Genomic DNA, 26,866 nt, shown 5'->3' with positions numbered 1-26,866 from the left:
TCAAAACCTTTCTATAAATATTGGATAGTATTGAAAAATGAGTGTCTTGATTTGGTAAGATACACTTAACTCCATTTCAGTCACACATCTTTGTGAAATATCTCTTTGAGCTGTAATCTGTTAATACCTGATCTTGAAATAAACTGACCTGAAACTAATTATCTTGTCTACCTTTGTTTTCTCTTTCATTTCATAGACTTGATGCTTACTTATAGGTTCATGCCTAATAATTGTCTGTCACATTTGTTAATGACAGTATTTTGGCATGATGTTTGCCTTTTTCATGTTTTTGCTGCTGCCGTTTTTGGTCTTTTTTGATCGATCTTTGCTGTTAAAGGATAACGAATGCCTTCCGTATGCCACCCAATGTATTAGATGTGTCACTCTTAGGAGGGAAGAAAGCTGAAGTTCAGGAGAATTAAAGTTACACAGGAAGAAAGTGGCAGAAATGGGCTTTAGAACCAGGTCTAGCTCTCAGTACAAACCTATTTTTTCTGTGCCGCTGGCTCTCAGTATCACACACACCCACGTGCACACACGCATCCCACATCCACAATTGAATTGTGGGCTATTTTTACTTTAGAGTTGGCTTAGGATAACAGCTTCCTTTCTGTAGAAATGACTCTTTGGAATGTACTCTTCTTGTATGTCTTGGAGGAAAGCAGATATTCTAGAAATATTCTCTCTAGCTCTCAGTTGATCCAAAAACACTTTATAGCAGAAATGTAAAAAGAGTACTGGTTATAATAATTACTGTTATAAAATAGTAATTTATTAAGGATCTGAGAGTGAGTTTGCTCCAATCCTGCCTAGAAGAAAGAATGTGCTATTAGGTATATTAAGGAACAGCTTCTTCTTATGATAAATGTAATGAATAGTGTATTGTGTAGTTCTTTGATTTTTTTCAGTGACCGTAGAGGCTGGTACTGCAAGAGACATCTCCATCTGGCAGCTGGAAGATTATTTATTAGCCAGTCTTACCAGCATAGTACTGTACTGTTAAGTCTTCTGCAGGCAATGAATTTAAAGAAATACTTTTATTTACACGTTAAGTTATAGAATACTGATTCCAAAATGACTGGATTGTAAGGTTCCTCTTCGCACACAGGTATCTACAGGAGGTGGGTTACACGGATACTATTCTAGATGTGAAATCTAAACGAGTACGAGCTCTCTTGGGCTTTTCAAGTGACGTCACGGACAGGGAAGATGACAGAAATCAGGACTCAGTTATAAATGGCACAGAGGCTGAAGTTAAAGAGACAGCAATGATTGGGTAAGTATTTTGTCTGGGTTACTAAATAATTTTGGTTTATGGGTGACACTTGTGATACTTGCAATTTTAGATACTGTTACAGGAATAATTTTTTATAAAGTTTAATTAAAAAATGGAAATTTCATTTGGTAGAAGATAACCTATAGGGATTAGAGTTATTTGTGATTATTATAATATTTTTTGTTTAAGATATTTTTATTTGCTTGAAATTTATAGATTTAATACAGATTTTAATATCTTGAAGCTCAGTCACTTACTATTAGAACTTCACAAAAGATCATCTTTCAAAGTTCAGTTCAAATCTGTAAAAATGAAATTTCATTCCTGGTGACCTAGAACTCCTATAAATTCCTCAAATTTTTTAGAAGTAAAACTTTTCTTAACCATGTTTGTGTATTTAATAATACTGTAACCCCTCTTTCTTTTGAAGATTATCTATTTTAAGTTTATGTTTTTAATTGATAGAATCAGTGTGAGAAATTCAATAGCTATTTGAAATATTTTGTTTTGCATTTTGGATCATATGTCATACAATTACATGTAATTTTGTTTAAAATGAACATGAACAGTTAAATAAGGAGATTCTTTATTGAAAAAAATGTTGGCATGATTCTTAAATAAAAAGCCAAAGATTCTATGAAAGTCTAAATATTATGTTACTTTATTTTAATGCATGTTAAAGCCATAAGAATGGTTTAAATTGAACTCTATACATTTTCTAGTAGGAACATCGTTTCTGTTAGTTGGAACGTTAAAATTATGGGATATGGGTAAAGGCTCAAAAATATGGACTTGTAAGTTCTCTAAACAAATGTCATTGGAGCCTTCTTAAATGTATTCAGTAATAACTAAGACTACATTAACTTGTTTTTATAAATGTAAGATTAGATTGTTTCTTTGTGTAGAAGAAACAATGCAGACCTTATTCCTGATTATAGTTTTACCTAAAGGGTTATTGTAAGTCATTGTAGAGATGTTCAGAAAAGACCACTCTAATTGTCTTGTGTTTTGTCCTTGACCTGTGTTTTGAAACTGAAAAGGGTATTATTCTGAATCTGTCTGATTTATGTAGGGATAGAGAATAGGGTGGAAAAAACCCAAAAACATAGCTCTCAACAGATTTAAAATCTGAGATGTATCTGTTTTGAAAATTTTGTCCGTAGTTGTGGTTAATTTTTTTTTTTTTTTTTTTTTAAGAAAATGCCTTTATCTAAAACATTTCCTAATGAACTGGAGAGAAATCATTCTATTCTGGCTATTAGGAAATTATTTACTAGATTTATTTTGAGGGACTAAATTAAAATTGTATATGTTTGAAAAGTCACTCATTTTGAAAATGAATGGTTTATTCATTAACACGATCAAGTTTTGTAGTAATATTAGTTTGACTAATAAGTTATTTCATGTGCACATTTACTTTTTTCAGCTCCTTAGCTGTTCAGCAGAAATGTAAGATTGCATCAGAGCAAATTGACCTACTAGTTATTTTTTTAGTTATAGAAATTTATATTGTTGGAGGAAGAGTTGCAGAGAGTAAAAGAATAGAGAAAAATAGAAAATATTTTTAAATGTTTAAAAAGAAAAATATTTTTAAAAAGAAATACATTAAGTTTGACTTAGGGATCAAAAGAATACTGAATCAGGAGGGGCCATTAGTCTGAACAGTTATGATTGTAAAGTACTTTAAGAGTAACCACTTCCTATAGTGCTTTTCCAATTAAAATCCATGGAAATGTAGTGGATAAGAATCAGTGTCATTCATAACATGATTTGAGGGGTCATAGTTATAATATAGACAAGTTAATGCAGCATATCATGGATTAATTCTTATGTTAAGTTTAAAAAATGAACTGAGCAAGACGTACATGTTTTAAACCAGGAAATCCGAGTTAACAGATTCTGCCTCCGTGCTGGATAATTTCAAATTCCTTGAAAGTGCAGCTGCAGATTTCAGTGATGAAGATGAAGATGATGACATTGATGGAAGAGAAAAAAGTATCATTGATACTTCAACGGTGAGTTGGTTACTCAGATATTAATATTTTTAGGGATCATGATGTGTACTTTAAAAATAATCTGTGTGTTCTTCAACCTAAACTCTTAACTTTGTGTGTGTGTGTGTGTGTGTGTGTGTGTGTGTGTGTGAATTTGGGGACATTTAATCTAAGAGGTTTTAGTATTGAGTTAAAATTCAAGAATATTTTTAGGATGGCAGCTTTCTCTTAAAGGTCCTCACTCTTTGGGGCACCTGGCTGGCTCAGTTAGTAGTACATGTGACTCTTGATCTCAGGGTTGTGAGTTTGAGCCCCGTGTTGGGTGGAGAGATTACTTAAAATATAAAAAAAAAATCTTGAAAGGTCCTTACTCTTTGACTTGTTAGCTCATTAAACATTTCAGTATTTCTGCAGAGCTGGTGAATGTGGTAAAAATGTGTGTGTTATACCAATGAAGCGTTATTGGTGCTATAAGACAATAGAACTGACAGACCCATTATGGTGCCTGATGGCGACTGGCATCACCTCTAATTGATGAGGTTTTTGTGACTTTTGCCTGGGTTGCTTTGGTAGACAAATGTTAGAGACTCTCAGAACTCTTCCATTAGATTTCTTCAAACAGATTTAAAGTTATTCTGCAGTTTTGTTTAGATCTTCATAAATTTATTGACTTTCCCCTGGTAGTTTCCTGGAATAAGAAGTGTCTCTTGCTTCTTCTCCCTTCTCTTCCCTTCTCCGTTCTGTCACCTTCAGCCCCTCTTGTTATTTTCCCTCTCTTCTTTTTTCCTCCCTTCTTTTTCCTCCTCCTCCTCTCTTCTCTCTCTTCTTCTTCCCATCCTTCTCCTCTTTTAAGTAATAGATGAGGTCATGCTTTGTTTAGAAAAATGTTTACATTTCCTCTTCCATGTGTATTTAAGAAGAGTAAGGTAGAAAGCAAGGTAGGGAAGCTGACTGGACCTAGAGTTGAAAGCCTTGGGGTTAAGTCCCATTTCTGTTACTAGTTACCTGTGCTTCTTATCCTTCAGGCTTAGTTTTATACTTTGTAAAACAGAGGTTATAATACCCATCTTATCCTCAGAGGATTTTGTGAGGAATAAATGAGATGTTGTATATGAAAATGATATATACGCTTTCTGGGTGTAACTCCTCTGTTCTTGATGCCGTTTGCTTCCATCAGAGACTCTCAAATTATTACTTCCAGATTCTTATTTCCCTGAGCCACTGTTCAGTAGCATTCTGCTGGTACAGGCTTGTCATGGGCATTATTTGAACTTCAAGTAGTCACCCCCAATTTTTCGTATGCAAATACATAGTAATAGCATGTGTTTTAATTTCCTATATGAAAAGAAAATGCCTAAACTTGTATGATCCCTTTTCTCTGTCCTAGTCATTTGGAAATTTTCTACTGCCTTGTGATTTTTATGGGCTGATTGCATTAAGATCATATTTTCCCATCAAAATACTTTATTCATAACTCAGTGGTAAATGATCGCTGATTATGATGCTTTACATTATTTGTTAGCCATTATATTGATTTAAATATTAAGAAAATCTGTAAGTTGATTTTTCTAAGTATTAAGTATGGTCTTCCTAGAAGTTCCTAACCGTAAACTGGTTTCAAGAATTTTTAAGTAATCAAATTCATAAAGATCTCCTATCTTCCAGTTAGTGCAGATTGTAGCAATTCTGTGACCAAGCAGTGAAGGCACAGCTAATATAAAATACTTAACCCCATTTAAGCACTGGATTCAAAAATCCTTTTAGCTTTTCAGGAAAAAATATATCTCTAAACAAATAATTTCTTTGTAAAGCTTTGCTAATTTTTAGGATACTGTACACTCCTTTTCATGGCTGCAGGTTAATAGCCACATACCAAAAGGACTTTCAAAGTCTAACTCTGTGTAGCAATGAATAAGCATGACTTAGAAAACGTATCATGAAGCTATATAGAGAATGGCTGAAAATTATTCTATTAAAATGTTTCGTGAACAAACAGGTTTTTAAACTGTTATTTCTTTAATCAAAATCGTTTAATAGATTCAACTACGAAAATATAGGAACAAAGCCATTAGTAACTTTTATTTGTGTGTAGGCTATAAAATAGTATTGTGGTATCTTCAAAAAACTGCTGTGTTCTCTTATCTTGCTCTTTACCCTCTATTACAGTTTGATTGTTCTTTGAGTTACATTCTGGATCATTTCCTCCTCTTTCCTTCTTCCTCATGATCAACCTCTTCATCTTATTTTTCTTTACCATCATGGTCTTCATTCTTATCATAGTACCATTAGTTATGTGTAATAATGATCTTGAAATTATACATGTATATATAAAGTGATTATCTTTAAAATTTTGAAGGGTAACTTCACCAGCAAGATTTAGTCTTCACATTCAGATACTTAGGAAGAAAAGTAATGGGATTAAGAATCATTAACTGTTGTGTTAGTCACAGTCTTATCCCTATTTATGTTATATTTCTTCTAATGATTTGAAAAGGGACCTTCTATCCCTTTTTCTAATCTTTGTGGCACCCTGTACAACTCCTAACTTTTTTGTATCTACCTTAATTTCTTAAGCTGATTTGTAAACTCACTGAAGGTAAGAGTGGAGTGGAACCTTAGATGTAAGGAAAAGTAATACGTGCTTATTACAACAAACCCCACCCCTTCCCATTTACTAATCCTACTCTTTGTTGGTAACCATACTTTTCTTGTATGCCTAACCATTAAAAACACAGGAGTTTTGGGGTGCCTGGGTGGCTCATTTGGTTGAGCATCCGACTTCGGCTCAGGTCATGATCTCGCAGTTCGTGAGTTCGAGCCCCTCGTCGGGCTCTGTGTTGACAGTGCAGAGCCTGAAGCCTGCTTCCGATTCTGTGTCTCCCTCTCTCTCTGCCCCTCCCCCGCTCACACTCTGTTTCTCTCCCTCTCAAAAATAAATAAACATTAAAAAAAAAGAACAAAAAAAAAAAACCCACAGGAGTTTTAATTTATTTAGGTTGGGGAGACTTGATAGACAGTGATCTGCAGGTTGCCATATTTTCATTCATAAGGTTATGTGGAGGAGATGAAACCTAGAACAGATTAGGAGTTAATTTTGTGACTTAATACCATATTTAGTAATAAGAATGTTGAAAATACATTCAGACTTTCTATGTAAGTCTGTATTTTCTCTGCCCTTTTTGTCAAGCATCGAGAACAAGAATTCTCTATCTACAAGATGTTGGTGATGGCCTATCTAATTTATACCTGGTGTCCCATCAGGGTCAAGGAAAGAGAGGGATCAAGCCTCTAGGGTAAAAGAAGAGGGATTAGGCAGTGTGTTTGTGGAGCAATGAAGGTTAGCATCTTCTCTTGGCATAACTCTTGAGAGATACTTTTTGACCTTGGTCTGACCGCCCAGGGAAAATTAGAACAAATTATTGGCATGTGGTTACAAAAGAATTCACCTTCAGCATGGGTTTTCTGTACCACAGTATGTCAAACTGGTCTTGCTTTTTTTGTTTGTTTAATAGATTCGTAGATGGGAGATTGGAATATGCTGTAAACATAAAAGTATGTCTTGATTTTAGGGAAATATTCTGAATAGTTAAACCAGTTATTCTAGCAGCATTAAAGAATCCTTGATTTCTCCTATTCAGTTTTTACACACACACACACACACACACACACACACACACACACACCCACCCCAGGACAGTTAAGGCAGATAAGGTTTCATTCATTGCACCAGCTTTCTTCTTCTGATAGTGGCTTCCTGGAGTGCTGCACTGAGAAGGATTTTTGAGACTGTATCTGATCTTAGATGAAAAGCACTATGATTGGTAAGTGATACCAGGAATGAGCAGGAGAACAGGGTAATACAAGTCAGGTATTTGTTATCTCTTAGAGTCTGTTTCTAGACTCTAGTCTGTCCTATTGATGAGTCTGTTGAACCCTTAAAATTTTAAACCACTCACAATAACCCACTGATACAGTTTGATCATCTCATGCTATTTCCATTTTGCATGAAATGAAGAAGCTGAGGTCTGGAGAAGTTGAGATACTGAGTCCATTGTAGCAAAAGAAACTGCAAACCAGTCATCCTAATTTCTTTGGGCTCTTAGTGGTGCAGGTGACTAAAAAGAAGATGATTCATAACGAGTATTGGCATATAGATCTCAAAAATTACCACTGCATGCCTTAAGCCTAAATTTTAATCCTTCAACTGGATTTGTGATTCCAGAGACATTCCTAAATAGATAGAATGAGACATAACAGCCCTTGCCAGATTTTCTAGTAAATCTAAGTTAAGTCACACTCTGAAAGATCAAGGTTTTAGAAAAAGTTTAAGTATGTAGAGAGTTATTGGAGAAAACTGATGCCAGGTTGGAACAGTAGAAATAGTAATGGGAACCTTTTTTCCCCCTATAACCGAATACTTTCTAAGTCTTAAGGCATGCATTTTGGGATTTTAGATTTTTAAGGGAATGATGTAGTAGAGTTAACCTTTATCATGGTTATATTCTGTAAAACCTTTGCACTGTTGTGTGACACGTTTCTCATTTTGGTTAGAATAGAATGTCTACACGTTACACAGGCTGCCTCCAAGAAATGTAAGAGATGGTTGTGGTTCTCCTAGTACTGTAGTATGTCAGGGACATTTTTCATCGACTATAACAATGTTTTCAATATCTGATTTCATTCGTTTATTTAAAACAGGCCATCATTGAACAAAGTTTAAATGGTTACTTTAAAATGTGTAATGTGTATCTTTTCAAAATGACCCCTGTTTTCCATTGATTTGGTTAGGTATTACAGCTATTTAACATAACAAAGATCTACTTTCTGAAGAAACCAATAGTTGGGTTTTCTCATTCGATGAGAAAGGGATACTGTTTTTCTTTATTTAAATTAATTCCAGGGGCACCTCCGCGGCTCAGTCGGTTAAGCGGCTGACTTCAGCTCAGGTCATGATCTCGCGGTCAGTGAGTTCAAGCCCCGCGTCGGGCTCTGTGCTGACAGCTTAGAGCCTGGAGCCTGTTTCAGATTCTGTGTCTCCCTCTCTCTGACCCTCCCCCGTTCATGCTCTGTTTCTCTCTGTCTCAAAAATAAATAAACGTTAAAAAAAATAAAGAAAGAAATTCCATAATATATCCTAAAATTTTAATTTAGCATGTTTTTTCGTTAGATCGTTAGGAAAAAAGCATTGCCTGATAGCAGTGAAGATCGAGATACAAAAGAAGCCCTAAAGGAGTTTGACTTCTTGGTTACGTCAGAGGAAGGAGACAGTGAGTCTAGAAGTGCAGGCGATGGAACGGAATGGGGTAAGGAAGCATATGGATCCCACCAGAGACGTTAAGTAAAAGAAACCAGTATTTTACCAGCAGGGCAACATCTTGAAGAGCACTGTAAATTTCTCATAATGTTGAAATGTTGAACATCCTATGAACTTTTTACTATTGTCACCTTTTATCTGGTGTATATATCTGTGTGTGTGTGTGTGTGTGTGTGTGTGTGTGTGTGTGTGTGTCTGTGCATGTGTCTGTCTGTTTAAAGAAAGTTGTATTGGTTATCTTATTTTTTTTTTTAAATATAAGCAATATCCATGAAAATAATTTGAATCTGTATACAGACTGTTCTGTGTTTGCTGCCTAGATAGTAGAACTTGTAAATCTAGATTTTGTAGAAATTGTTGAGTATGAGAATGTAATAGAGGGTTTTAGAGACTCATCTCTGGCATCTTCTGTGCAAAAAGAAGTACAGATTTAAAAAATTGTAGTTACTCATTCTAGGCAGATTTCATCAGTTTGTACAAGGCATAGAAACCAATTGTATGGAAACCAATTTGACAATAAATTTCATATATTAAAAAAAAAAGAATTTTGTTAGTTTCTGGCAAGTAATAGATTTCAACACATCTTCTGTGACCTTCCATTACTATTGTTGTGAGTCTAGTGAAGATAACAATAAGGTTTAACTTTTAATTAAAAAAAAATGGAAGACACTCTAGGATCCAAAAGCTACCCAGTTGAATTTATTACTAAGAGCTGATTGATGAAATATTAACATTTTTTTTAATGTTTCTTTTGAGACAGAGGGAGACAGAGCTGGAGTGTGGGAGGGGCAGATAGAGAGGGAGACACAGAATCTGAAACAGGCTCCAGGCTCTGAGTTGTCAGCACAGAGCCTGATGCGGGGCTCAAACCCACAAACCGTGAGATCATGACCTGAGCCGAAGTCGGATGCCCAACCGACTGAGCCACCCAGGCGCCCCGAAATATTAACATTTTAAATTGTTAGATCTTTCTGGAAAAATAGAGTATTTTTATTATTGATAGATTATAGTTAGAGCTATAAAAATGTTGAGAGTTTTAAAATTTATTGTGTTTAGTATATTCAGAGGCCCAATAAAGTTTTTAAAACTGTAGATTGAAATTTAAACTTGTTAAAAATAGATTCCTGTTTGTTCTGATTCATTTAGATTTATTCCAGTCATCCAACAAATATTGATAAAGTGCCTTCTATGTGCCAAGTCATTTGGTGAAGATCCTTACCCCTGTGGTCCATATAGTCTACTAAGGGAATATAGCCAGTAAGCAATAAACATAAATGATAGAGCATGTCAGAAGGTGATAAATGTTATGGGAAATAGAAAAAGTAGAACAGAGTAAAGGAGATAGGGAGTGCTGGGCTCAGGGTGGCCTGGAGGAGACAGATTACAATTTAAAATTGTAATGGGGTAGGCCCCATTGAGGGGTAACATCTGGACAAAAGACTTGAAGTGGATTGATGGGTTGACAGTAAGATATCTAGGGGAGGAATATTCAGGAAAAAAAAAAGCTACAGCAAATGCCCCAGGATAGCAGTAGCCCTCATATGCTTGAGGAATTCTGGGACACCAGAATGGCTGAAGCAGAGTGATTCTAAGGGGAATATGGTAACAAATGATCAAATCGTGTAGGGCCATAGACCACTGGTGAGATGGGGAACCACAGGGGAATTTGAGCAGAATGGTGACATGGTCTGACTTTTAAAGCATCATTCTGGCTGCTGTATTGAGAAAGACTACCTATAGTAGCCATTGTTGGTAATAATCTTGATGTTAGGGGAAAGGAGGCAATTATTGTAGTAATTCTAGCAAGAGACAGAGTGATTAGAAAAGTAGTGTATGTGCTAAGTAGTCAGATTCTGGATGTGTTTGGAAGGTAGAAAAAACAGTATTTCCTGAAATATTTGATGTGAGGTGTGGAAGAAAGGGAGTTTTTGGTCTGAGCAAATGGCAGGATGAAACATTGGATTTGGAAAAGGGGGGAATTTGATTTTATATGTTTAGTTGGAGATATCTTTTAGAATTTCTTGTGGAAATGTAGAGTGGGCAGTTGGATATGAGTCTTGAGTTCAAGCAAGAGTTCTGAGCTAACACATAATGTTATATAGTATATAAATTTATACTAAGTATAAAATATGTAACATATTTACTCCTTAAATTTTCTTCTCTTGAAATAGTGAAAATTAATGATTGAATTTCTTATCTGGTAGAAGCTCAGTTTCCTGTTTAAGAACTTATAGGCTAACAAATCACTTAAGTTGCTTTAAATTTTGAATGAAGGTTGATTGATAAGTTTACAAAGTGCTGTTTATAAGGCCTGTAAAAAAAACGATTAGTTGATGAACACATGCCAAAAATATAAAATTTTTGAAATGAAAAGATCATTGAAGACTGTTTTGTATAATCTCTTAATAATAATCTTCTCTCATTACATAAATTAATAAGTGTTTTTTTTGTGAGTCAGTCATAACTGAATTCAGAAAATGGAATGAAAATGAGGGCTTCTCATTATAGAGTTGTGGGGCTTAATTTAATAAAAGTCACTCAAATCTTCTAGTGTTTTTTTCTGTTTCTTTCAAGAGAAATTTAGTATTATTACCTAGGAAATTGAATTGTCGTTTCTTAGATATTACATTTTGTATGACTTATATATCTAAAGAATAAGCAATAACTTTAAAATTAGTGTTACATTGAAGAAAATGGTTGTTGTCATTCAGTGACACAACAGTGAATTGACTTATAGTGTTCAATATTTAATTTAAAAAGGCTATTTCATTTGTTTCACTCTATTTAGAAAAGGAAGACCAGTGTCTCATGCCTGAAGCCTGGAATGTGGACCAGGGAGTAATTACCAAACTCAAGGAACAATACAAAAAGGAGAGAAAGGGGAAAAAGGGGGTGAAGAGTAAGTGGAAAACATTGTATCTGTAAACCATAAATCTTTCCTTTTTTATATCCCCCAATTTTTTTCCCCAGTGTTTTCCTAAAACCACTTACTCTTTTTCTTTTCTGCTCCTGGTCTCTTTCGTTTTCATCTGCTCTCAGGGGTTGAAATTAAGTGGTTAGTTATTTGATTGTGACCTTAAAAAAATAAAAACAACCATGCTTCTGATTATGGAATCATAATATATCCCAATAATAAATCTAGAGCCTTGTGAGAATATGGAACTATATATTCAAAACATAGTGATAATTTCATTTTTAAAGTATATGTGCTTAATTAATTACCACAATGATTTTTCACTGTTGACAGTTTGAAATCTCATCTAGTTTGACCCTCTGGCAATCCACCAAAATTACTGCATATAATTTTAGACCTTGGAGACAGAAAGTTAATTTCTACCCCTGAATATTCTGTGTGTTCATAATACACAGTTCATTTGCTCTCACTACTATATGCTATACAGGGCAGAGAGTCAAATACACAACTTTTAAAAGTATTTATTTTCTAATTTAAGAATTTTGGCCAATTTCATTTATAATAATATTGCCAATTAGCTTTTTTCTTTTTCATAAGATGTCTGCCATATAAAAACTGGAAGCTAAAATGAAATTGCTAGCCTTGTGAACCATATATAACCATATATATATATATATATATATATATATATAAATATATAATTATGCAAATTATTAGGTTTAGCAATAGTCTAATTAAGTATGTAAAGTAGAAACCTTGAAGAAGCTTTCAAGCATCCCTGAAAACCATCTAAAACACCTTTTTAGGACAGCAAAGCTAAACTACCTCCTGTGCTTCCACTCCCATTGACCATATGCACATGGGTCTCCCTTTTATGGCAAAAGGAATTGCATCCTTTGGGATATTAAAGTAGTGTAAAGTGGGATTAAAATCCAGTTTAGTGAAACATGTATTTAAAAGTTGGAAAAAGCGTAGTTGTTACTGATAAACAGTTCAAATCTTTATTTAAAATATGCTAGGAGTTACAAGTATTTAACTTGAATGGATTAAAAAGTCAGTGGCTATTTTTGATGTTATACTTGTACCAATGATTACATAACTAAGAACTATTATTTGATGCCTTCTCAATATAAATTAAATTATAATGAAAAATATTAATATTAAAACATTAAGAGCATTTTGTACTTTTTATCCAAATGTATGGATAATAAATGTGATCTTAAACAGTAATGAGACATGATTTACTAGGGCTTTTCAGAGCCATGGCAAAACCAGTTACACTGAAATTTTAATGCAAATGTCATAAATAAGAAAGAATATTTTAATTTTCAGGTTGACATAAGTTGATATTTCTTTAAGTCATTATGCTACAATAATGTTTTGAAATGTAAAAAATCTCTCATTTGGAAGGGTATCCAGGATTTACGTAGAATCCACCTACTATTATACTGGTTATTCAGTTCTTGTCAAATGTCAAGGCATTGCTATAGTTGGCATTTAGCACTTATGATCTAAAATGGCACCATTTGACTGGAACCGTATTCCTACTAATGGAAGCTATTGGCTTTCCTGAATCTGGAGATTATGATCAGCATGCAGGTATATAGCACATAGTTTTTTTGTATGACAAAGAAAAATGACTACAGGGGGAGAAATTTTAATATCTTAGGGTAGAGGGACTGCAGGGTGAGGCTCCACACATTTTGTTTATCACCATCAGTTCACACTGTTTTCATACAATGGTGATCTGGGAACAAGTGAAGACATGGTAAAAACAGAAGTGAAGCAAAACTTTGACCTGGTATGAAGCAGAAATTTACAAACCCCCACAAATATTTTTTAATTGAACGTTTACTGTTGGAAAAATTTGATTCCTATTGATATGGCCCAGTAGAAATATTTCCAGTCAAATCGTGTACTCCAATCATCCGGTCTTGAAATATATTTCTAGGTAGTAGTTAAAATTGCTTAAAAATAGTTGTATTCTTTGCTGGTATAGGAAAAAAAACCATAATGGACTATGGGTAAGATTTTCCCATTCTTAATTAAACTTGTAACAGGAAAAACTACCGAAGATCTGTTTCAGCCTCTATCCTATATAAAACAGTCAAAACAGGGATGTGGGAGAATGAAGAATCAAAGTTCAGGTAAGTAATCAGTAGGGCATGAGACTTCACCTCGGGTACCATAGCTTTAGGATGTAAGGCAGTGAATGCAACTGCACATAAATGGACAAAAAGGAATGTTGCCGTTTAACTCAGTACACAGTAGCTTCACAATCCCTGGTATCTGTCGTCATTTAGAGCAATATGTAAGGATTAAAAGAATGCTGTTGTTTTTAATGGTCCAAATTGCATATGAACATGATTTTTTATTGAAATAGCGATATTATTCCATTAGCTTAATTTTTAAAATATATGTAAAGCATAATTCTTCTCAAGAAATAAACTTTTAAAGTAATTTGAAAACTTGGAAAGTAATTACTTTTTAATATAGTAGGGTAGTTTTAAAGGTGAATGTAAGCAAATGTGAATAAGGTTTATGGCACCATTTTGATGCAGTTGGATAATTCCATTCTTTTTTGTTCTCTTCCTCCCTGTTTCTGGGCTAGGGCCCAATAGGTCAAAACTACAAGATATGCTTGCTAACTTGAGAGATGTTGATGAACTTCCCTCGTTACAGCCATCTGTGGGTTCACCTTCCAGACCTACCAGCTCCAGGCTTCCAGAACACGAAATAAATAGGGCAGATGAAGGTAAGTATATGACACTCCCGAACGCACACACACACACACACACACACACACTCACACACACACTACTGGGAAATGCATATCTAAATTCAGTTATTAGAAAGGACTTTCCTAAGAAAATAACTTTATTTTACGTATGTTTGATTGACATGGTGTTCCCCAAATGTAGGCTTTCTTACATTCAAGGGGTTTGATTCCCCCTTCAATCTGTTAGACTTGAAAAGGGTGCATAAACAGCAAGTCCAACTCCAGATTCTAGTCCACCTCCCTAGAAGCCGTGTATTTGGTATGCACAGGGTGTTTTATTCACCCTACTGCAACAAGAAGAAAATTAAGTCTATATGATAGGTAGTAAATGTTTACTTCGAGATTCACATAAATATTTTCAGATGTTTTCTTTAAAGTTTGTCATTAATAAGTGAAAACGGGGGGGGGGGGGGTGGGGAAGGACACCTGAAAGTCTACTCACACTTGCAACTGTGTTTCTTTGTTCCCTTTCAGTCCTTGTCTGTGTGTATTTTTTTTTTTACAAAGTTACAGTCACCACATAGAGTAATTCTATCTTGTTTTATTTATGTAACATAAAGTCCCAAAACAACTTTCATAATTATAATTTTGAGATTACACATTATATTTTAGACTTGATACTTCACCATATCCCTTTTGGATATTTAGGTTCCCAGTTTTTTACAGTACCGTCTTACGATGTTTAAATACAATTCTGCCTGTTTTCTAGACATAAGTTCTGACTTACCTATTTATAAATAGATAAAATGCTTATATGTAGAAATTGATCTAAACTTTTTTTTTTAATGTTTATTTATTTATTTTGAGAGAGAGAGAGAAAGAGAGAGAGAGAGAGAGAGAGAAAGTGTATGTGCAAGTGGGGGGAGGGGCAGAGAGAATTCCAAGCAGGCTCTGCATGCTGTCAACACAAAGCATGATGTGGGGGCTTGAACTCACGAACCATGAGATCATGACCTGACCCGAAATCAAGAGTCAGATGCTTAACTGACTGAGCCACCCAGGCACCCCTAGAAATTGATTTTAAAGTATGTATTTACAGGGGCGCCTGGGTGGCTCAGTCGGTTAAGCGGCCGACTTCGGCTCAGGTCATGATCTCGCGGTCCGTGAGTTCGAGCCCCGCGTCAGGCTCTGGGCTGACAGCTCAGAGCCTGGAGCCTGTTTCAGATTCTGTGTCTCCCTCTCTCTGACCCTCCCCTGTTCATGCTCTGTCTCTCTCTGTCTCAAAAATAAATAAATGTTAAAAAAAAAAAAAAATTAAAAAAAAAAATAAAGTATGTATTTACATTAGCTGAAAATCCAGTATGATGTAAAAGGAACCTTGATGGTTAATAAATATTTTTCAATATTTATTTTTTAAAATTGCCTTGAATTTAAATACTGTAATTGTTTGCAGTGAATATGCTTCTTCAAATTACTATTTATTGAATAAAACAGACTGGGAAAAAGCCACAGAAAAATCATAAGTGTTTTTCTTTCTTGGGTTTTAAATTCAGTTACATTTTAGAGAGACATAAACTGATAGAACCTTGATGGACAGATTTTCATGGTCGGAGTACTTTTTGAATGAAACTTTTGACCATCACATGGTTAGTTATTTATTAGAGTTAATTTTATACATAGTATACCTGGAATTCATTACTCATACATTAAATAACGAAGACTTGTACATTACACCTTTATACTCTAAATACACAATTTCTTTGATATAGAGACGTCTTTTGAATTAAAGATGTGAAGTCATGGACCTCATTAGGTGTGTTTGTTGTCCTCTAGGAGATACATTCACTTGACACTATCCATGTGAGAATTTTAATCAGTTTGTTATTCTAAGATCAAGTCTAGATAAGTTCATTTTTCTTTTGTTCTAGTAACTCCTAAAGAGTTTTATCAGAGATTTCATCTTGCAGAATTCTAATAACAGAGGCAGAATAAGTACTATATACTAAATGACAAATGTATAGAAGCATTACATAAGCCACAGAAAGTGCCCTTCATGGAAAAAAATATTGAAGAACCTTAAAACTGAAGCGTTGAATATCTAACTTACTGTCTCTAACATGGGTCCTATAAGCTTTCTTCCTCAGTGAAAGGTTTTCAAAAATATAAAAAGTATGTAAGAAATACACGGTGTATTTAATTGCCCATGAATGATGCCTCTTGGTCTCCAGTTTAGTTTCAGAAAAAGTGTCCATAGCCTGTGTGTGCTATAAATGTTTATCACTTTATTTTTGTTTTAATGGTTTTGTTTTAATTATTTAACTGTAAATAGTAAAGAGGCACAGTTAAATAATTTTGTAAAAGCTGAAGAAATGTGGCCTATCGTCTCAAGTTGTAAGGAGTCTTAGAGTTCTGCCCATGGTCGCTCCCTCTGGCTCTCGGGTCTGCTGGCTTAGCCAGGGAGTGTGCTGGAAGGAGCTCTGCCTTTGTTTCAAGGTTTTACATGGTCATTTTTAGAGCATTGTTTAAATTAGCCCAAACAGAGTGTATGCTCAAATCCCATGAATCTTAGTCTTGTTTTTAAGAGTCCTTTTTATTTCACACCTGAACAAAGTTGTCTGGATACAGTAGAAATGAAAACAAACAAAACACCTGGCTGAAGACCCAGTCTCATAGTCTCCTGTGAGTCATTTGATTGAAATTTGGCATGAAAATTGCTATTCTAACCTAAACAGTCTCCACCCTGCAGTAGTTAATGTGAGAGCTGCTCAAACCCCTCAGAGGATATGTGGTATGTTTGGGTAAAACCCATTTTTATTATTGCTGCTTTATTGCATGGTGGTTTTAATTGCATAAGGTCTTAATTTATGTTCTCCTTTGTTCTTATAAGGGTTTTAAGACATAACTCTTATGTCTACTATTTTTAAGACATAACTATTCTTTCATTTCTTCAACAAATACTTATGATTGAATCTAAACTTACATAATTTAAAGCTGAAAAACACCTTTAAATCCAGTTTTCTACATATACTAATATATTGACTTGTTTCTTTTAAGGAAACAAAACATTTTTTAGCAGCCAGAGTTTAAACTGTTAAATTCATCTTATCAACTTATAAATATTTGCTATTAGTAAAGTAACCACCTCTAGAAAACTACTCAAAGACTATCTTTGACAGTTTGCCAGCATAATTGCATTTGTAAAAATCAACAATTTACTATTGACCAAATTAGGTAAAACTCCTGTTTTACTTTGGCATTTTGCTTTTAACTGATTCTTCTGTGATGGTGATTGGAGGAATTGGATTGGTATGTTCAGTGTCCTCTATTACAAAGAAGATATGGCGTCAGCTCGTGGCTAATGAAACTGTTCAATGGACACTTCGATAAAAAAAAGTCTTTGAAATAAAAATCCACTTATAATGAAAAGAAAATGTCTTTGAAACAGACATTTTTAACAGAACTATACCTGTGGAAAACTGTAGAAGTGGTAAGGGAGCAGGTCAGTGAATTATCACAAAGTGAACCCAGCTGTGTTTGAAATTTTCTGTATTCTTCCGAGTTATAGAATTAAGCAATTTTATTTTGAATGAGACCAGGAGTGTTCAGATCACTTGTTACTTATGTTTAATATTTGATAGAAGTAATTTGAGTAATTAACATGAAATAGCAAACGAGGAAAGCCTACTTTGCTTTAGTCGTATTATTTTTTTGTATAGTGAAAAAGAAGGGACAATGGTCTATTGGATTTGTTTCCTGTTGTACTTTTCTTTTTTCTCTTTCTTTGTTTTAATGTTTATTTATTTTTGAGAGAGAGGAGAGAGGGAGCCAGAGGATCCAATGTGGGATCTACAGGGGCTGCGGAGAGCCCAATGCAGGGCGCGAACCCACAAACAGTGAGATCATGATCTGAACCAAAGTCAGACGCTTAACCGACTGAGCCACCCACAGACCCCTCGTGTTGTACTTTTCAAATTAGATGATACCTTTGCCTTTGGTTAAGATACGGAAAAAGCAACGAGTTCTTGAGGATTTTCTGCTCACTGAATTTTACTGTGTTTGAATGCATTTAAAAATAATCAAATATAGACATGCCCTTAAGAGACTGTTTACACTTTAGAAGTTTTTTTATGTGTCTTCTGTCTTCCCCCTTCAGTGGAAGCATTGACCTTTCCTCCTTCTTCTGGGAAGTCCTTCATCATGGGAGCAGATGAAGCCCTTGAAAGTGAACTGGGACTTGGAGAATTGGCTGGACTTACAGTGGCCAATGAAGCAGATTCACTAACTTATGATGTGAGTCATGGTTTTATTTTTGTTGTTTTTTCATTTCTTAAAAATAAAAAGTTAGGGGCGCCTGGGTGGCGCAGTCGGTTAAGCGTCCGACTTCAGCCAGGTCACGATCTCGCGGTCCGTGAGTTCAAGCCCCGCGTCAGGCTCTGGGCTGATGGCTCGGAGCCTGGAGCCTGCTTCCGGTTCTGTGTCTCCCTCTCTCTCTGCCCCTCCCCCGTTCATGCTCTGTCTCTCTCTGTCCCAAAAATAAATTAAAAAAAAAAAAAAGTTGAAAAAATAAAATAAATAAATAAATAAATAAATGAAAAGTTAACCTAATAGAAAAAGATAACAGTGGTAAAATTTCTTTACAGGTATAGAATTTGGTTCTGTTTTAATTGCAAACTTTGCAAATACAGTATTTTTCACATTGTGTAGAGATTAAAATTATGGTCTTTGCCTAAATCTGTAAGTTTTTATATCTTGTTTATTGGTTTTAGATTAAGGGAAAGAATTCCCTTTCTGTTACCAAGTTTGGATTTTATGTTTTAAGGCACCAGAGATCACTTGAAATTCATGCCTCCCTAATGGCAATATTTGAGTTTCTTCTTCCGTACATTATCAGTGAATACTTGGTCTACAGGAGATTTTAGTTATTGTTAGGCAGGGATGTCTACAGGGTGTCTTGCAGATGTTAAGGCTGACCCATCAGTGATTTAGACCAAAACTGAAATCGTCATACCTTTACACATGCATGCATTTACTTAATCCCAAACACAATTGTTTTATAACTACATTTAAATTGTCAGAAAAACAGTTGCCTGTTTTATAAAGTATTTACAACCTGTCTTGTCTTGATGAAAATGGTCTCACTTTGATACCTCATTATCTTTGTTGGAGAACACAGTATAGCTCCTACCACATGGGGGCTGTAAAGATGGATGCTTAAGCAAACCATGGATATGAGAAGGATGTGCTCCAAAGAGGAACCTCACCACTCACTCTTCTTCCTACAAATCAAAATTCTCACTCTTTGCTAAGTCCATTAGTAAGTCTTTTGGGTTCTTCCTCCAAAAAATACCTAAAACCGTTAGCTGTTTTTTACTTTTCATCCTACTCCATTGTTTTCTTCACCTGGAACTACTACAATAACCTCATCTAAATGGGCTCTTGGTTCCCCATTCTCTGCATATATGATACAGGTTTTTAAAAAATATTTGTTTCTAGTAGTTTTGTATCCTTATATTCTACATCTGTTGTGTATAAAAACACAATTTAGTTGACTTTTGTTTTTTCATCTAATATTTGACAATCTTTTAATTTTTTTAATTTTATTTAATTTTTATGTATGTATGTACTTATTTTTGAGACGGTGCAAATGAGCGAGGGGCAGAGAGAGAGAGAGAGAGAGAGAGAGAGACAGAATCCCATGAGGGGCAGAGAGCGAGGGAGGGAGAGAGAGAGAGAGAGAGAGAAGCGGGGCTCACGTTCGCCCCATAAGGGGCTGGAACTCCTGAATCACAAGATCATGATCTGAGCAGACGTCGGATGCTTAACCAGCTGAGCCACCCAGGTGCCCCTGACAACGTTTTTAATTGGAGCATTGAGTCCATTTCTTTTTAAAGTAATTACTGATATATTTGGATTTAAGCCCACTGTTTACTTGTGCTACCTGTTCTGTGTTCTTTTTTCTCCTATTTTTAGCTATATTGGGATTCTTTTTTATAAGTCACCCCCACTCCATTATTTGGAGATTATACAGTCTTTCATTACTCTTTCTGTTGTTACCCTAGAGATTACCACACATATCCTTATCAAAATTTTAATGCACAGACCTTTAGAACAATTTTTACTATACTTAAAAAATTCCTACCATACATATATGTTACTCTTACTATATATTTTGTCTCGACATTTATCTCCTACAAGATAATGTTTTATACACTACCATTCAGTTAGACCCATTTTATATGATTGATTTTGCTTTATTCTGTTCTTCCCTGCGCATCTGACTGTCCATCTGGAACACTTTTCTTTTACTCTAAGAACAGTTAATATTTCTCTTTGGTGAAGGTCTACTGGTATCCAATTCCCTCAGTTTCTGGTTTTATTAAATTGTTTATTTCACCTGAGTGGGTTAACTTTTATCGCTGGTATTGAGTTCCAGTTGACAAGGTTTTTGTTTTGTTTTATTTTGTTTTGTATTTAGTTTCACTTTAAACATTCTAAATATATTATTTCATTTTCTTCCTTCGTTTTCTGCTAAAGTCAGCTGTCATTTCTTTTATTGGTCGTTCAATGTTAGTCTGATTTTTTTTTCTTCTATGACTCATAATCTTCCTATGTCTTGACTGTTAGCCAAGGTTTAGTTTTCTTTTTATTTAACCTTCATGAAGTTCTTAGACCTTCTTGGCTTAGTATGTTTTTCTCAGTTTTATATAAAGTTCTCAGCTATTTATCTTCAAATACTGCTTTTACACTTCTCTCTTTCTTCTCCTTCTGGAACTCTAGTTATATTGTTAGAACTCTCTACATTCTCTGTCTCCTGCTCCCTTTGTTATGTATTTTCCATCTTTTGTCTCTATACTTCACTCTAGATGTTTTTATGACCCATCTTCTGGTTAACTAATGCTTTCTTCAGTTATGTGTAATGTGTAATTAAACCTATCTACTTAGGTCTTACATTGTTTGCTTCTAGAATTCTTTTTCTGTAGATTTATTCCAAAATTTACAATGTTGTCTTTTATCTTCTTGAACACAGTAAGCATGATTATGTTCCCAGTTGTTTTCATTAAGCTGTATAATCTTGTGTGGGCATGGTTATTTTTTATTGTGTCCAAATAGCCATACTTGAAAAAATGTCTATAGAAATAATTTCAGGCCTAGGATGTTATCTTCCCCCAGGGAGTATATTTTAATTTGCTTCTCTCAGATGTCTGTAGCCAGTAGAAATCTGGATCACCTCATTTCACTTTCAGTTTTTCAGATGATTTAAAGCTGATCTGCAGTCTGTGCAAGGGCTTTTGTTCTAGTTCACGCTTCTGTCTAGGATGCAACCCTTTGGACTCAAAACCCAAAGCACAGTGGTTCACCAAGCCCCACCTTCTTGGCAGGCCCTGGACACCAGTCTGTATCTCCTTGCACTGCCCAAGTGTCAAAAGCACAGCCTGACCTCTCAACCATCCCCTCTGGAATCAGTAAATACCCTCTGGGGAGAAACAACTCCAAATATCAGGCTCACCTTTTTAGATTTCTGTCTTCCCCTAAATCCTGCCCTCCTTTTTCTTCACTATTTTTCTGGTTCTCCATTTAAAAATTATTAGCTCTGCTTTTCTACTTGTCCTCAGTACAGACTTGATCCTAATGGTCTAGTCTACATCATGGCTAAAAGCAGAAGTTCCCATGAGATACTTTTGTCCTCTCTAAACGTACCCCACAAAGATTTTGTCCCATATGTTACAGAATTCAGTCATGTCTCTAGACAAATGTCATTCTTTTTTTTTTTTTTTTTAGCTGTTAGTTGTTAAAAACTTAGTGTTATGTCTGTGTTTCTAAAAGAAGTCTCTAGTTCTAATAAATATATTAGTAACCTACCGCTGTGTAACAAATTGCACATGACACAGCTTAAAACAACATTTGTTATAGTTTCTGGAGGCCAGCAATCTGGGGCAGCATAGCTGTGTGGTTCTGGTCTGTCATGTGGTTATAGTAAGCATGTAGCAGGGGTTGCAGTCTTAAATGAAGACTTGGGAAGATCTCCTTCCAGGCTCATTCATGCAGTTGTTCAAAAGCCTTGGTTCCTTGCTGGCTATTGGCTGGGGACTAGTTTCTCACCCAGGAGCCTCTGTGTGGTGTTCTCGGTGGAGCAGCTGGCTTCTCCCAGTGTGGGTGTACTTGAAAAGAGAGTAAGCAAGAACACCCAAGATGCAAGGTTTTATGACCTGATTTTGGAAGTAATTTGCCACCACTTTTGCTATATGTTATTGGTCACACAGAGCAACCCTATATTGTGGCAGGGGGCTTCACAAGGTGTAAATATGAGGATGTAGGGCTGATCAGGAACCATCTTAGTGGCTGTCTACCACATTAAGACATTCAGAAGGAATCTAATTGCTTTTGTATATGAAAATCTTTCAGCTCTTCAGTAAGAGCAGACAAGAGTCAACTTAGTTGTTCTGCTTCTCCCCCTGCTCCACGCACCCCCAGCCCCCCTGCAAAGATAACCAGCCCCAGATCTTATAGTAGTTCCTTGCATCGTGTGTTCTGTCTTCTTACTGCTCCAATTGTGACCTGCTCTATCCAAATTTTTCTGCAGACTTTTAAACTTCTGGGTCCTAAGTTAAAGTTTGTATTACGAGTGTAGCCTCTTAAGTCAGGCTATTTGGTTTTGAATCCTGAGTCTTCCACTTACCTAGAGGGAACTCATTCAGGTTCTCTTTTCTTTACATGTCTGGTCCTTAAAGTGGGGATAATGTTGATTCCTTCATAGAGCTGTTGTGACACTTAAGTGAGTTAATGCGTGTTAAGTTTTTGAAAAATGTATAAAGTAATGGATAATGCTCAAAATAGCAGTTATTATCAGTTTTGGTTTTTTTTGTCATTGTAAGTATGGCAATATTTCTTCAGAGTGTTAACCAATATGTGCCCTACTCGTGCTTAAATCTAGAATGCTTGTTAGTCATGGAGTGTAAAGTAATATGTGATAGGATATGTGGTGCTAGTGTAAAGTTAAACACGAACCTCTTTGGCTTTGCTGTTAGTTGGAAATGAAAAAAAAAAGTTGGAATATTCTTGGAATTAAAAAATGCATTTTTTAAGTTGTTGACATGGAGTCTGTGTGGAGAAAAGCAAGATAATGTTGTGTTTTGCAAATGGAATTTATTGTTTTGTAACATCTGATTGTCTCTTCCAGGGTTAACATTTTATGTTTCCAGTTTATAAACGTTGTTACCAATTTGACAAAGAAAATTTAGCTTTTCATAGAAAGTATTGAAAATCTAGAAGTAGGATCATGTTCTATAATGTTAATAAGTTATTAAAGGTAACTTAGTTTTCAGGTTTTATCCCAAATTAGTTTCTATACTATAATTTGGGTTGAAATTACTTGTCTGTTGTTTTTTTAAGTCATCCTAGTAAAGACCCATTCTTGTTATTTAGTCTTCTTTCAATTTTGAATTATGTTACTTGTTTTTTTGTTGTGTATTCATTCATATTTCTTCAAAGAAAACCACTGTTGACGTACTGTTAATTTTGCCTTTTGATTTGATTATTTGCATTTAGAAATTATATTGTTTTGACAATTGCACAATGTGATGATTTAATGACAAATCAGCAAGAATTAATGTTGAAATATAATTTTTTTCATGTCCTGAACCAGATGTCCGGGTATCTTTCTTTTGTTTCCTTAATAGATAGCAAACAATAAAGATGCATTGAGGAAAACATGGAACCCTAAGTTTACATTACGAAGTCACTTCGATGGCATTCGAGCCCTTGCTTTCCACCCCACTGAGCCCGTTTTGATAACAGCATCAGAGGATCACACATTAAAAATGTGGAATTTGCAGAAAACAGCCCCAGCCAAAAAGTGAGAATATTCTACTTTAACTGTATTTGAAGGTTTTTTGTTTTTTTTTTCAGTTTATTTATTTATTTTGAGAGAGAGAGCGTTCATGGGAGGGGCAGAGAGAGAGGGAGAGAGAGAATCCCTAGTAGGCTCCACACTGTCAGCACAGAGCCCAACACAGGGCTCTAACCCACAAAAGGTGAGATCATGATCTGAGCCGAAATCAAGAGGCAGATGCTCAACCAGCTGAGCCACCCAGACGCCCTGTATTCGAGTATTTTAATTATCAGTTTTCAGCAGAAAAGTACTTAATTATTTGCTATTAAATTTCTCAAGTATACCTTCCAGCTTTTTCTTCTTTACCATGTCACATAATTAGAATTTTTCCCTTCTTACTCACAATCTGATATCAGGTTGGAAAACTGACACTGAGGGAGAAATAGTATTATCTGATAGTTTCCCAGAGCTTGTGAATGCTGTTTACAATCCTTACACAGTATTTTAAATGGTTGTCATATTTGTGGATTCCCTTGTCTATATTTAAGGTTTCTACTGTTGTTGTAAAGAGGTGTAGGCATGTCATCATTCCCCAGCACAACCTTGCCATATTATTTATTAGGTTTGGACTTAATGATGTGGAAGGGAGGCTGATTGAGGGGTGAAGGACTGTTCTTTGGTATTGTCTTTTGGCCTTGACCTTTTAGGTACTTTCCATACCTACCAACATGTATAGACTGAAAGGCACTGTTATTCCTGTCACTTAACTGCTATTTCTTCCCTCAGCCCCTCGGTTCCTCTCTTAAGCATGAACAGACATGAGTTGTTATAATCTCTTTTATCAGTGACCAAGCTAGTCCGGGTCCCACTTGGTAGGGTACTTACTGGAGGTCGCTCCCCTGTGTCCTTGAATCAGATGGTCCAAACCTAGCATGTGCCAGTAATGGCCCTTCTCTGGTGTCAGGCACTTCTGTTATTGGAAGGAGAAATAAACATGACCTGGCAAAGATTATAGAAGTTTTACTACTGATAGAGGATATCTATTGCCAAGTTTAAAAGAGATCAGTGAACATTCCTGCTGTGAGTCCTACATAAACTTGATAAAATACTTGATTTATCAGTCTTCATCAACCAGTTCAACCAGATCTTGCTAAAACCAAGTGACTTCTCATAAGGATCAGGTATCTTCAGCAGAGAGTAATTATTTCTTTGTTATAAATCGTGCCTTTTGTCTTTTTAGTTCTCTGGCCACAATGGGCATCTCATAAGACCAAAGAATGTCAATGTCTCATATATTCTTGACTAAAACTTAGAAAAATATTGAAACAAGTTTCTTAGCTGGTGATAGCTTAGGAACAATATCTCCACATGTAAATAACAGTGACCTGTTTACCTTTGAGCATAAAATTTGGAAATGCTTGAGGAGAGAATCATATAAAAAACTGTAATACAATATAAGAAATGGTAAGTAATTGACTTTACATCCAGTTTCCATTAACAGTCATGGCCAGTATTAGTGTAGAGTATCTATACATTCAGTGTTCTGATTAATGAATAAACTGATGACTTGGACACCTTTTACAAGTATCGAGGACAGATATCTTAACCTTTATGGAAATGCAAAGAAATTCAAGTGCCATGTGCTGAAATCCTGCTAATGCCTGGTTCTAGCCTAGTCTGTTTTACATGTAGACTTTTATTTAATCCTGTGAGTATTTGGTATTATCCTGATTTTTCAGTTTTGTTTTAAATATGTAGAGGAATCTGAAGTTCCAAAAGAATAAATAATTTGCCTGAAGTTAGCCACCTAATTGAATCCAGAAATTTATCTCCTCAAAGCCTATGATGCTCTTTGAGTGGGACTCTCTCTTCCTTTAGTCAAATAGACTATGATAACGCTGAGAACACTACAATCAGGTATTATTACTAAACTACTACTAAACAAGTGTTTCTTGAGGCCACAAAAATATGTGATTGATATCAGATAAGCTGTCTTAGGTGTCCTAGGTTGAGAATGGTATATTACCACAGTGTTGGTATTTCTAAAGGCAATTTTGTGGCATATATTCAGGGCTACTGTTTACTACTGAAACTTAGAGTGGTAAAAGTCCTCTCTCTCTTGGATTTAGGAGTACATCTCTTGATGTGGAGCCTATCTATACATTCAGGGCTCATAAGTAAGTATGTGCTTTTTCTTTGTTTTAAGTCAACATCACTGTACATCAGCCTGATTATTTTATTTTCTTTCCCTTAAATATTTGTGTTATATATTTTTTGTATTTAGGAGCTTTTTTCTTTTGTAAATGTAAAAGAAACTGGCAGATAATACAGTGTTAAAAACAAGTTTATCACTACCAGAGATCCTTGCTAAAATTAGATTTTATTTGGATAATGTTTAAATATGATATCTCTCTTGCTTAAAATAAGTTGATGCAGTAAGGGTTAAATATTATAAATCCTGACCTTTGTTTTCCTTAAAGATAATATAGATTAAAAAAACCCAAGAATTTTAAAATTATGAACACATATTGCATGCTGCTCATATTTCCACATAAGCTTAAGGGTTATACTTATTCACTTGATTTAACACAGAGATTGGCATTTTTTATAGGAAGGGTCGGATAGTAAATACTTTTTCAGCTTTGTAGGCCATATATTTTCTGCTGCATATTTTTTTTAGTTCAGTTTGTTTTACAACCCTTTAAAAAAAATGTAAAAACCATTTTTAGCTTGAGGACTGTACAAAAACAGACCACTGGCTGGATTTGGCCCACAGGCCATAGTTTGCCAACCTCTGGTTTAGCAGCAGAAGAGAGATGT

General features: G+C 35.1%; 1 protein-coding gene across 3 annotated transcripts in view; it reads left to right on the top strand.

The window, feature by feature from the left end:
* Window positions 1-26,866, top strand: part of STRN (striatin) — a 91,961-nt gene that overhangs the window by 49,568 nt on the left and 15,527 nt on the right. For 2 of the 3 annotated variants that reach the window (XM_058683034.1, XM_058683036.1), the window contains 9 exons: window positions 1,109-1,276; window positions 3,156-3,291; window positions 8,438-8,573; window positions 11,373-11,483; window positions 13,559-13,645; window positions 14,110-14,253; window positions 18,371-18,507; window positions 23,895-24,070; window positions 26,176-26,223. In XM_058683034.1, the coding sequence (XP_058539017.1) occupies window positions 1,109-1,276; window positions 3,156-3,291; window positions 8,438-8,573; window positions 11,373-11,483; window positions 13,559-13,645; window positions 14,110-14,253; window positions 18,371-18,507; window positions 23,895-24,070; window positions 26,176-26,223 (1,143 nt within the window). The remainder of the gene's footprint in view (window positions 1-1,108; window positions 1,277-3,155; window positions 3,292-8,437; window positions 8,574-11,372; window positions 11,484-13,558; window positions 13,646-14,109; window positions 14,254-18,370; window positions 18,508-23,894; window positions 24,071-26,175; window positions 26,224-26,866) is intronic. The other variant, XM_058683035.1, reaches the window with a different exon arrangement.

Source organism: Neofelis nebulosa, chromosome 9 (assembly GCF_028018385.1).
Source record: "Neofelis nebulosa isolate mNeoNeb1 chromosome 9, mNeoNeb1.pri, whole genome shotgun sequence".
Lineage (NCBI taxonomy): Eukaryota > Metazoa > Chordata > Mammalia > Carnivora > Felidae > Neofelis > Neofelis nebulosa.
This window is presented reverse-complemented; position numbering and strand designations above follow the sequence as displayed.